This window comes from Aulonocara stuartgranti (genome assembly GCF_965226115.1).
Source record: "Aulonocara stuartgranti genome assembly, chromosome: 4".
Classification (NCBI taxonomy): domain Eukaryota; kingdom Metazoa; phylum Chordata; class Actinopteri; order Cichliformes; family Cichlidae; genus Aulonocara; species Aulonocara stuartgranti.
Window position 1 is genome coordinate 37,999,942 of NC_138942.1, and position 13,368 is coordinate 38,013,309.

Below are 13,368 nucleotides of genomic sequence, written 5' to 3' on the forward strand. Positions count from 1 at the left end.
GTTCTGCAGAAATGGGGCCTGGAAGCTGAAGGCTCTGGCTATCATACAACTTTTAAATATCCTAGGAACCACAAGTAAGCCAACAGTCTGAGAGTGAAGTGCTCTATTTGGGTCATATGGTACTACAAGGTTGTTAAGGTAAGATGGGGCCTGATTATTCAAGACCTTGTATGTGAGGAGAAGGATTTTAAATGTGATTCTGGATTTAACAAGGAGAGCTGTTAAGCTGGCTGGCTGACAATGACGAGAAGCCAGTATAGGAGAATTTTACAACTACCAATTCAAGAATTTTCTAGATAAAGGGAAGGTTTAAGATTGGCGTACAATTATCTAAGACAACTGGGTCAAGCCATGGCTTTTTAAGTAATGGCTTAATTACTGCCACCTTTAAAGCCTGTAGTATAGACCTGGCTTTCTTTGTTACTGGAACTAAATATCCAGCAGCAGACTAAGAGTGAAAAGATGCTGCAGAAAGCCAGAAAGGTGGGCAGGGCAGGACTTCTGGACCCTGTAACAGATGTGATGAGGGCCTGCAGCGTGGCCTTGCTGTAGTATGTCCAGCTGCTGTTAACAACTTGCCAATTTTTGTGTGCATGTTTTTTTTTTTTGTTTTGTTTTTTTTTTTTTTTTGTTGTTGTTTTGCAACTTAGAGTTGGCTTTTCATTTTGAACAAATTCATTTGAATAGAGCCACTATAATTTTCACCTGATAAATAGCGGCTAGAATGTGATGAATTTATTATTCATTTTAGCTAATGTGTTTTTCATTAGAATTTGCTATTTGCTTGTAAATTTAAGTAGAACTGCAACAGCATTTACAATTTATAAGAGCTAGCTTTTTTGTTACCTTGTACCCAATGTTTTCTGGTAACATTAAAGTGTTTTTTAGTTTGCTGTTTTAACACAAAGATATGTCTAAATTGCCTCAAATTCTTCCAGATTAACTGTTAAATGTCTAGCTATGTTTAGTTGCAGCTGTTAGATCATATTTGGACATATCAATATCTTCGGATGATTTGCATTTCTGTTGTGTGGTTAATGTGTAGACCTGATACATCTACCCATGTAATTTCTTCCAGCCTACATTTAAAAAGAATTATCTTTTGTATAAACATCCCATGGGCATTACTGATGTATCTTGGAGCTTCTTCTGATGCAGCAGGCACATTTACCTCAGCTGACATGACTGCTGCTGAGGATCATCCAAATCCTCAGAGTCATCTACTCCCTCCCCAAACTTTACTGAGGCACCACAGGCTTCTACATCCTCCTCTGACATGACTGTATTTGCAGAGGTCTGTTCTGAGTCTGTGCGTGCGTGTACGTGCGTGCGTGTACGTGCGTGCGTGTACGTGCGTGCGTGTACGTGCGTGCGCGTGCCTCATTACTCCTCCTAATGTCATTTATAAATATCAATTCATTTCAGTTTAATTTAATTATACAGCTCCAAATGACAACAACAAGGTGCTTTATATTGTACAGTAGACCCTACAATAATACATACAGAGAAAAACCCAACAATCATATGACCCCCTATGAGCAAGCACTTTGGCGACAGTGGGAAGGAAAAACTCCCTTTTAACAGGAAGAAACCTCCAGCAGAACCAGGCTCAGGGAGGGGCGGGGCCATCTGCTGCGATTGGTTGGGGTGAGAGAAGGAAGACAGGATAAAGACATGCTGTGCATATGTAAATAAGCACTTGCCAATGCCTTACTAATACCTTAACAAAGCTTCTTAATAGTGCTTAATTGTGTGATATTATTATAAAGTAATATCTTGCTTGCTCTTTGCTTAGGCTGCTGCCCCCGCGACCCGGCCCCGGACAAAGCGGATGAAGATGGATGGATGGATGGATATTATAAAGTACTAACCACTGAACAAACATGGTCTGGTGTTATTTAGATGAGTCAGTGGTCAAAGGCTTTGGCACTCTGATCTGAGTGAAACTGGCACATTTGTCATGTGATTTCGCCTCTCTTTCATGGCCAGAAATACTACATGTATTTGGATATGTACACCTAGCCTTAACATGTGAGTTATAAAAATGTGCAAATAAAATCATTTGTGATAACGACTGTGACCTTCATATCAAGTCTGAGAAAAACATTTTGGATAGCACTAAACTAGTTTAGGATGTTTATTAGTACGCTGAAGTTCCAAGCCTCTGAGCCATTGTATAACTACTATGTGTCAAATATGCAAGCACTTTATAGTTAATTATCTTGCAGCCTATAAACATTTCTGTGTTCAGCTCTATTGGTCCTGTCAACATACTTTTAAATATTTATGATAGCCACCCAGACAACAAGAGAAGGGTGTTCTCGGGTCAGCTGCTGTCACAGATAAATTTAAAAGGCAGAGCTCTGCCAAGAGGAGTTGCACAACCAACAAGGACTTGTTAGACATTCCTGTCCTAGCCTAGTCTATTGAATTTTAATAGTGAAATAAAAGGCAGTGATGGCATATGATTAAGGTAACAGGTTTTTGTCATACTCCAAGAGCAGGCAGAACTCAAACGCAGACTCAGAATGCAGTTTGGTAAATCTATTTATAATGATATGACAAAAATATTTACAGAAACAGAAACGGGAAAACATGCACAGTCTCTACATACAGTATCCAAGCCGATGCTCTGCCAGATTCGACTCCATCTTTAAACTTGATTGCGAAACAGACTTCTCTTTTCAACTCACACACAAATCTTCCTTGAGGAAAACAGGGCAGGCTCTGCGACTGGTTTAACACTAAAGCGTCAATTAAAGAAATGCCCTCAGTATTTGAAGGGAGCTGACTGATCATCAGATAAGAAGCAGGTGAGTTGATTACCACAGGTGTTCATTCTCTTTGCTGTAGAGTAAAATTTCATGTTCCTGTTCCAACACTATGTGGTGTTTTTGTGTAGCTTATCTGCATAGCAATTAATTAATTGAAAACCTATAGATAACTTCTTATTTCATAGTATAATCGTTGTGTGCCTCATCTACTCACTGACTATTCACTCACTACTTATAGTCACAGTACTCACTCACTGGATCATCGGGCTTCGTTAGCTTAGCTCGTAGCTGACTCGCTAGCAGCATGGCATCTTGCTCATTGTGTCAAATGTTTATTTACTCCTTCGCCTCCTTTAGCAGTAATGATACTTATAATAAATATAGCCTATTTGAAGCTCTTGAAGCTCTGGGGTGGACAAGGCTGATGCTTAGCCTCGTCCACCCCAGCTGTGAAACTCAGAAACCAGTCTTACTTGTTATCATCTATCGTCCACCTGGGCCTTACACAGAGTTTCTGTCTGATTTCTCAGACTTTATATCTGATTTAGTTCTGAGCTCAGATAAAATAATTGTGGGTGATTTTAACATCCATGTAGATGCTAAAAATGACAGCCTCAACATGGCATTTAATCTGTTATTAGACTCAATTGGTTTCTCTCAAAATGTAAAAGAACCCACCCACCACTTTAATCACACTCTAATGGTAAATGGCCTGTATTTGTATAGCGCTTTTACTATATATACATATAGTAAATATATATATATTTACTATATATACATATAGTAAATATATATATTTACTATATGTATATATAGTAAATATATATATATATATATATATATATATATTTACTATATATACATATAGTAAATATATATATTTACTATATATATATATATATATAGTAAATATATATATTTACTATATATATTTACTATATGTATATATAGTAAATATATATATATATAGTAAATATATATATTTACTATATATATATATATATATATATAGTAAATATATATATTTACTATATGTATATATAGTAAATATATATATATATAGTAAATATATATATTTACTATATATACATATAGTAAATATAAATATATATATATATATATATATATATATATATATATATATATATATATATTTATATTTACTATATATACATATAGTAAATATATATATATATATATATATATTTATATTTACTATATGTATATATATATACACACACAAATATATATGCTAGAATGAAGGAATGTTTTAAATAGAAGTTTTCATGTTCTGTGACATATTGTTATATCGAGAGTTTTAGTTTTTAAACTGAATATTGCTAAATGTATTAAATTAGGTTAAAAAAACAGTTTTCAGGTTTTCCGTCTGGTTTACAGTATTTTTAGCTACATTTGATGAGTTGGTGTAGTATTTCTGCTTAGTTCATTCAGATATAATTGAAACTATAGATTTACTTATTACTCCTGTTTTCTTCTAAACATTTTTGGGTGAACACAATAGTTCTACATGTAAAAATGTTACACTAATCACATTAAGTAATATGCAGTACTTTTTTATGGGGTAGTAAAATAATGAGTTTGGCTAATCTCACTTAAGTTTTAGCTAATTCAGTATTTGGTTTCTATTATTTGGCAGCTGAATTAGATTGTTGACTTAAATGTGTTTAAAAAAAAGTGGGCAGTGGTCTTCTTATGTTTACTGTCATAAAATATACCAATACAAACACATTTTGCATATTTCTTAAAAAAACAAAACAAAATTATAAACACAGCATTACTGTAGCAAACATGATTGCTCATATCTTACACATTCAATGTGTGCAATTACATATTTAGCAGCTTATGTACAATGTTCATCATTAAACTGAGAACAAAACCTGCAAACAAAACCTTTTTTTATGTAAAATGGTGAAATCTTTAAATACTCAGACATCGTGCATAAAATAGTCTTGTTTGTAGGAGGATTTGAACAGTAGGTCGATGAAACCGTTTCATTGCAGCTCAAAGAAATAAGGAAAGAGGGGCTGGAGGTAATCAGATCCGTGCATAGGGGGCTGGGAAAACTGAAGAGGGTCGTTTCTCCTCTTCTAGATTGTGTGAACAGTCCTTCCTACCCAGAGCGCATTCCTCTGCTCTCGCTCCAAGCGCGCATGATGGTAGAGGGAAAAATGAACCCTTTGGCAAAATGGGCGCTGGTCCTTTTAGGGCTTCTCTCCCTTATTCTGAACATCGTCCTCATCGGCATCCACTCCAGCAGGGCACCCAAATGTTCCCGTGAACGCATCCACCCGCTGCGAGGCAGACACGACGACCGCACCCTTGTGTTCGCTGACCTCACCCGGGAGGAGTATATGAAGGTCCAGCAGTATTTACTCAAACAAAAAGACCTGGCTATATCCACCAGCCAGATCACAAAGCCATCTGAAAACTTTCTCTTCTTAATAGAACTGTCGCTCCCAAAGAAAGCAGAGGTGCTGGCTTACCTGGACGAGAAAGGCACCAAACCGGTGAGAGAGGCGACGGCAGTGGTTTTCCACGGCGCAAAAGGCTATATCAAGGAATATGTAGTGGGACCTCTCGACAACCCAACATACCACAGAGATGTGACTAAAGAGAGGTATCAGGTGGATGTCCCCATTAATGCGCGTCCGGCCACCATTGGGGAGTACGTCTTGGTTTTTCGTTTTTTTGAAACCGAGATCTTCTCCAAGTTAGAGAAACTCCTTCGAGAAAGCTTTGGGGTAGACAAGAAAAAGACGCTGAACGCGTTCGAGCAGATGCCTCGCGGAGTTCGGTCCGGGGACAGAAAAACCTGGGTGTCTTTCTTCAGGGATATGAGTGGCATGTACATCCATCCGGTGGGCTTCGAAATTCTGCTTAACCACGAAAGCCTAAACATGTCACAGTGGAGAATAGAGAAATTGTTTTATAACGGCAAATATTTTGACTCTGTAGAAGAACTTCAACGCGCATATGATAATGGGTCAGTTAAGAAAATCGTTTATAAAGAGTCGCCTGACTATGGCTCTCTCAAGCCCAGGAGCAAGCCTCTGCAGATCGGCCCGCAGCAGTTTTACTCAGAGGGGGCGCGATACAATGTCAGCAACAACCATGTCCTGTACCTGGACTGGAGCTTCGCTTTCGGACTGAGCTCTCTCACCGGCATGAAGGTGTTTGATGTACGTTTCAAGGGTGAAAGGATCGCGTATGAACTGAGCGTACAGGAGGCTATGTCGGTGTACGGTTCAGTGACTCCAGGGATGATTATTACCAAGTTCCTAGATTCAAGTATCGGCATTGGGCGCTTTGCCCACGAGCTCGTCCGTGGAGTAGATTGTCCTTATCAGGCGACCTACGTGGACACATACCGCTACATTGATGCCCCACTCCCGGTCAGGTTTAGAAATTCTATCTGCATCTTTGAGCACAACATGGGTCAGCCCCTGCGCAGGCACTTCGCCGACTTTTTCCACAACAACTTTGGAGGAATGGCAAACAGCGCTTTAGTGTTCAGGACCATCACGGCTATCGGGAACTATGACTACATGTGGGATTTCATCTTTTACCAGAGCGGATCAGTGGAGGTCAAAGTTCACGCAACCGGCTACATCTCCTCTTCCTACCTGCTTCCCGGGAGTAAAACACACGGACACCAGGTGGCTGAAAATGTCCTGGGCAACATTCACACGCACTTCATTAATTTTAAAGTGGACCTGGATGTACTTGGTGAGTGACGTACACATTTAAATGTGATTTATTTATTTATTTTTTGACAAAACCGATGTAAATGTAAAGCTTTGCAAAATTAAGCAAACAAGTCTGTTGTCAAAGGCCAAATTATTTGGATATAAGTCCCCCTTTTCCACTCCACACGGTCCTCTTTACTTTCTCTGCTGGTCAGAGTAAATGTTAGCCCCTTAAATATGAGAAATAATAGTACAAGTCCTTTTTAATAAAAGCTATATGTTATATGTTTAGCTGATGTCACATTCCAGATGTGGAGGACGATTCCCCAAAATTACAAAAACAAAACAGCAACTTCGTATTAGAATTTTCTGTATTTTAGAAAAACAAATAAACCAAATCAAATCATATATAGTGCAGTGTATAGTATTATAGCCTTTAGTTTACAGCCTCCTAATAAATATGTCACACTTGATAAAAGTAAATATAAATCCATACAGGCAATAAGCTGTTTGCACAAGTGTGCCAAGCAGGAACACACACACAGACACAAATCCTACTATACATTCCACAGCACTTACACATTGCCCACAGAGTCCACAGTGAAAACAGATCTCCTCTGGTGTTTCTTACTGCAACCAAAGGCAATTTGTGTTTTACTGCTTATGTTCAGCATTACAGCTGCTTATGGAGCCACGATGCTTTTATGCACAATGTAAGCTTCTAGGCATCCTTACCTAAAGAAATCAGTTCCAGTCCTGTGTAATTCTTTTCAATCTCATCTATGTATTCATCAGCCACTCATCTCGCTGAGTGTAAATAACATAAAGACCACCTTCCACACATTCACTGAAGCATAGAAATGCAGAAAAGAAAACAACATTTTGCCACATTTCCTCTGCAGGTGTGAAGAATGTATTCCAGACCAAAGATATGGAGTACATGAATGTGTCACTGCCATGGATGCCTGATCACTACGCCATGATCCCTAAGCTGGTGGAGAAGCAGCTCAAAACAGAAAAGGTCTTCTTCATTTTTATTCAGTTGCATTTTTCATAACCAACGCCATTCTTCTTACATTAAACGGTCATCCTTATTGGCAGTTGGTGGACTGTATTTGATTGGCTAAATATGGTTTTAGACTACAGCACTTAGAATTCAAAGACATTTTTTCAGAGTGCATGAAATGCTGATGCCTAGCTTCCTTACCAACAGTTCTCAAAGATGCATTGCCAGAAATAGTGGATATTGAGTATGAAAGCATGCTTGTAGACCGCACACTGAGAGAAACCCATGTCACACTTTTATAGTACAAATGAAATACATTTCCACGCTCTTAAAACTAGAAGATTTAATGTTTTGTTTTCTCATTTAAAGAGAAAAGAGAGGGAAAGACAACACCAGTAATGAAAGAAAATGTTATGGTGGACGTGTAACCACACTTAAATATCATCCTGCTACAGTTTCCCATCACCTGCACAGACTCTGTGTTATACTGCTATTAACAACACAAGCTCTTGTTCTGCTCGGTGAAGTTGAAGTTGAGCCAACCCCAGTGAGTCTCCACTGGAGAATCACTGGATGAATGATGGGACCACTGGAACAACCTGATTCCAGACTTATGCACAAAATAAACAGGTGAAAAAAGGTACTTAGTAGTTCTTAGTGTAAAACGAGCAGGGTTGATCCAGAAAGGTGAAAGAACACAAAAGGATACACAGGTGTGATTGAGACTCATTCAGGGTTGGACAGACAGTTACAAAGACAGCAGACACTAATAATAATAATAATAATAATAATAATAATAATAATAATGATAATAATGATAATAATAATAATGATAATAATAATAATGATAATAATAATAATAATAATGATAATAATAATAATAATAATAATGATAATAATAATAATAATGATAATAATAATGATAATAATAATAATGATAATAATAATAATGATAATAATAATAATAATAATGATAATAATAATAATAATAATAATAATGATAATAATAATAATAATAATAATGATAATAATAATAATAATAATAATAATAATAATAATGATAATAATAATAATAATGATAATAATAATGATAATAATAATAATAATAACAATAATAATAATAATAATGATAATAATAATAATAATAATAATGATAATAATAATAATAATGATAATAATAATAATAATAATAATAATAATAATAATGATAATAATAATGATAATAATAATGATAATAATAATAATGATAATAATAATAATGATAATAATAATGATAATAATAATAATAATAATGATAATAATAATGATAATAATAATAATAATAACAATAATAATAATAATAATGATAATAATAATAATAATAATGATAATAATAATAATAATAATAATAATAATAATGATAATAATAATAATGATAATAATAATAATAATAATAATAATGATAATAATAATGATAATAATAATAATAATAATAATAATAATGATAATAATAATGATAATAATAATGATAATAATAATAATAATAACAATAATAATAATAATAATGATAATAATAATAATAATAATAATGATAATAATGATAATAATAATAATGATAATAATAATAATAATGATAATAATAATGATAATAATAATAATAATGATAATAATAATAATGATAATAATAATAACGATAATGATAATTATGAGCAGACTTGAACCTCTGAACATGTTCCTTAAACAATATATATGTTTATCCCTTTTTATTTTTTTTAATGTTTATTACAAATTTGAAAATGGGCCTTTAGTCTTGTTAAGCACTCTATATCCCACGTCTGCCTCCACCATAGAGTCAACAATGTTTCAGGAAGACTCAAATCCAGAATCCAGAACCGTCTTCCTTTTGTGCCATCCACATGAGACGCATACAGAGCAAACTTGTCAGAATGTAGTGAATGTTTAACTTAAATAGATAAGGTTTGCACATATAGGGATAGAAATGGGCTGTGACTGCACTCTCATGTGAATGTACTATGGCAATGAGCATGTTTTCTCCATATTTTTCAACCCTTTAAGTTCTGCCAAGTGCATGAGCTAGGTGGCATCTTTCTTTGTGAAGAAGCTTTAGTCTTAACCAGCTTAAGCCTGTTGCCTTTAAGTCTTAGACTGTGGAACTGGATTCATTCATTTCCACTGACTTTGTTTAATACTGTAAGGTTGTGTCATTTTTCAGGCCAGTTCTCTAAAGGAACCGGTGTATCAGTAGGTATCAGCACAAGTGTCAGTAACCAGGCTAGAGCAGAGTGTTTCCTTTAGTCTCTTTTTTATGGTTTTCTAGAAAACCATGTTATGCTGGGCTTACACTGTGCGATTTTTGGCCCATTTTGAGCCGATTTTTGAGTCGTGCGACCGTTTTGGCGATCGGCCCGATTTTGGCCTTCATCGTGCGTCGTGCATCGTGTAGTATACGTGGGGTAACGAGACGCGATTAACACCTCACGACCAGCTCCCGATCATCAATCGCTTGGTTGTGAGGATTTCAAACCGGTTTGAAGTCCTCGCGACCGTCGTGAGGGTGTCACCACAGTTTGTCACACTGCTCACGCGCAAACACAAATGTCAGCGAAAAAGACGGCGCAGCACGGCTGTGCAGCGTGTGATCTGGACACAAGCGATGGAGGAACAACTTGTAGAACTTTGGAAAGCTCATCCGAGCCTTTTCGATGTGGCCTCACAAAATTATCACGACCACAACAACCGTGAAAATAGTTGGATTTACACTGCTGCTTAATCACAGCTGCCTGATCATGTTTTTCATTAGCAATTTAGCAAAGTTGATGGTGGTGGTGTGTCTGTGTGAGTGAAAGACAGAGAGGGAGAGCGAGCGACAGATTTTCTGTTATAACCTTCATGTTATGGACGCACAGTGTGACTCAGGTCGCATCAGAGCATCGGGCCGTATAGTGTGAGACCTGCATCGTGACCTATGAACTTCTCACCCCTGCGAGTCAATCGTGCAGTTTGAGCAGGAGCTGAATCGCGCGACTGAAAAAATCGCACAGTGTAAGCCCAGCATAATCAGGTCAATAAATAAAAGTGACCATAAGCTTTAAGATCTTTGTACTGGATCAGTCAGAAGACGCCAGACTTAACCACTAATCATGCAGCAGATTACCAGGAGTCACTTGCTTTCACTTAAAAATAGACTAATGACCGTGACACCTTTGCAGGAAGCTGCCTTGCGTTATGACACCAAGACACCACGCTACCTGCACATTGCCAGCAACAAGACCAACAGGTGGGGCCATCAGCGCTCATACAGGCTGCAGGTGTATAGCTTTGCTGGGGACCACCTTCCAGAGAGTGAGACAGAGGAGAAGGCGATGTCCTGGGCCAGGTAGGACTGAATGATAGCAAAATTAAAAAACAACAAATCGAAACACGCACATTAAATTTGACTCATTGTAAATGTCTACTTTATCTTAAAGAAATAAAGCTAGTGAAACAGGTCATTTGAGTAATGGAACAGGTGGGCTTGGACAGGTGTGTAGTATTGATTTTATTTTTTTATATATACCCAAGTTAATGTGTCATGACCCAGTGCTTTGGCCTTTGAACTTGAGTTTTTCTGTTTTGCACGTTTGAATCCAAGTCTGCGGTTTTTTGTTTGCTCAGTGTTAGCACTACATTCTCGCATCTATTGCATATTATTGCTACTCTGGGGTAAGTATATCTACTGCATGACATCATGTTTTGTAAGGATGCCATGTGTCTGTATCATCTCTCTTCTGTTAGACCCTCTTACCCAAAGAAACATCAGCCAAATCATGTTTAATACCATCTGTTTCATTGGCTGGGGCTGTGCTGGGCGCATGCTGGCTCCTCTGGGGACTCTCCCTAATTACCTCATGTGTATTTTGAGCCATCAGTTTTTCATACTGTTTGTTTTCCCGAGTATTAATCGCCACATGTGGATCACTGGAGTTTCTTATTTTGCTGTTTGGAATTTTCACCAGATAGTTTTTTGTTACTTTGCCTGCAAGTCATATTTTGGGTCCAGATTTGCCACTAAACATGACATAATGTCACTTTGAACATGCAGCTAATATCGGGGTTTTCTAAGATGGAGTCCACGCATGTTTGCCTGCAGGTATAAGGTTGCTGTTACCAAGCATAAGGATGTAGAGCAGACCAGCAGCAATCTGTACAATCAGAACAACATCTGGACTCCAGCTGTTGACTTCAGCAAGTACATTGAAGACAATGAAAGCATAGAAGACGAGGTATGTCTGATAAACTAAACACCAACACAATATAACGGCACTCGATTATTTACTTAATCGTGATTTGTCTGCAGGACCTTGTTGCCTGGGTGACCACTGGATTCCTGCACATCCCTCATGCCGAGGATATCCCCAACACCGTAACGGTGGGCAATGGGGGTGGGGTCCTGCTGAGGCCCCACAACTACTTTGATGAGGATCCATCCATCCACTCTGCGGATTCGGTGTACTTTGAGCCAGGCAGCGAGGACAGCTGTGAGCACAACAGGATGGCTTGCCTCACTCGTGACACCTGCAGCCCCAACCTGGAGCCATTCAGCTACCATGGCTTTGATGGAGTCATGAATTTTAATGACTGGAACTGATTTTTATTTAATTTATTTTAATTTTTTTAATTTAATTTAAATTTTTTTGCATTATGTTGTGGAGCTTCTGAGGCCTGACAAACTCACACGTGCTTGGCCTTAAGTAATAATCATGAAGGCCATTAAAGCTGTTTCTAAAGGTAAAAAAAGGCACCAGGCAGCATTTTATATAATATTCATAATTTTTCTCTAACGACACATTTAGTCACTTTTTTTTTACACATCTACCAGGAGTTAGACCTGACCACCCAGTTCATGTCATGTTTTTCAAATGTATTGAAAAGAGTTTTGCACAACCTTCATTCATTGCAGCTTGCATTTGGTTGCAACTTGCATCATGCAAAACGGTGATGAAACATAAGAGACTATCCTGTTAGGCTGTAATAGGCCTTTGCATGTACAGTAGATCACGTGTCCTATACAGTAAGACCAGTGTCTATACTCTATATCTAATTACGAGTATAATAACAAAGTTGACTCTAACACGATGAATCTCCCAATGCCAGATGTCTTATTCTAAGCTGGTCTACAAATTACAGCTTGCTGGCTAACTAGCTATTATTGCAATAAGGCAAATGTTAGTTATACAGTTTTGTTTTGTTACATGGTAACATGATTTACTAATGGTTAAATATGCTACCATTTGACATTATATGTCAGTATTACGAGTTACATCAGCTGGTCAAATAATTCCTCAACATGACTTTTCTACTGATAATGTTTGCAAGCAAGAGCCACCGAAATGGAACTGTGAATATGTGTGGTTATAAAATGTTACATTTATTTGCCTGCACAGTTTCTGATTTGTTTCACCTACTTTCAGTTATGATTTTATATGAATTAAAGGATTTGCTTTCATTGTTTATTTTATTTTTTTACCGCTTGCATGTCTTTGATATAGTTACAGTTATCACTGAATACTAAAAAATAATTATAATCACTAGACCCAAAAACCCAAATGCAGAAACCTTGGAGGTAGAGCAAAATCCAGATATTCAAAAATCATTGCAGGCAGGATTCAGGGTAGTCAGTATAAACAACACAGTCAAGAGGTAAAGTTTATATAAGACTCTGAAAGATCACACATGATAAACCCAAATAGGAACAAATAGAGTTATGACAACAGCCCAACTTATACGGTATCTTTAAAAAACACAATTTCCACAGCAGAAAACACTCACTGATTGTGACGTTCAAAGAGAAATGTTTGGTGTTAATATTCAAGTAGTTTGTGGATGGAAATCTCTGGAAGAA

At 36.9% G+C, this 13,368-nt stretch overlaps 1 protein-coding gene across 1 annotated transcript; it reads left to right on the forward strand.

The window, feature by feature from the left end:
• Window positions 1-4,879: 4,879 nt before the first annotated feature.
• Window positions 4,880-12,972, forward strand: aoc2 (amine oxidase copper containing 2). The gene is made up of 5 exons (XM_082530474.1): window positions 4,880-6,521; window positions 7,384-7,502; window positions 10,697-10,863; window positions 11,617-11,749; window positions 11,824-12,972. Exons 1-5 carry the CDS (start codon window positions 4,946-4,948, stop codon window positions 12,112-12,114), a joined length of 2,286 nt encoding a protein of 761 aa, XP_082386600.1. The 5' UTR covers window positions 4,880-4,945; the 3' UTR covers window positions 12,115-12,972.
• Window positions 12,973-13,368: the final 396 nt, after the last annotated feature.

Bases quoted from the DNA above. Each gene is read 5' to 3' on its own strand.
- aoc2 (XM_082530474.1), top strand. From the start codon at position 4,946: ATGATGGTAGAGGGAAAAATGAACCCTTTGGCAAAATGGGCGCTGGTC. The intron at 7,503-10,696 runs GTCTTCTTCATT...ACACCTTTGCAG, and splicing joins AGCAGCTCAAAACAGAAAAG to GAAGCTGCCTTGCGTTATGA. The intron at 10,864-11,616 runs GTAGGACTGAAT...GTTTGCCTGCAG, and splicing joins AAGGCGATGTCCTGGGCCAG to GTATAAGGTTGCTGTTACCA.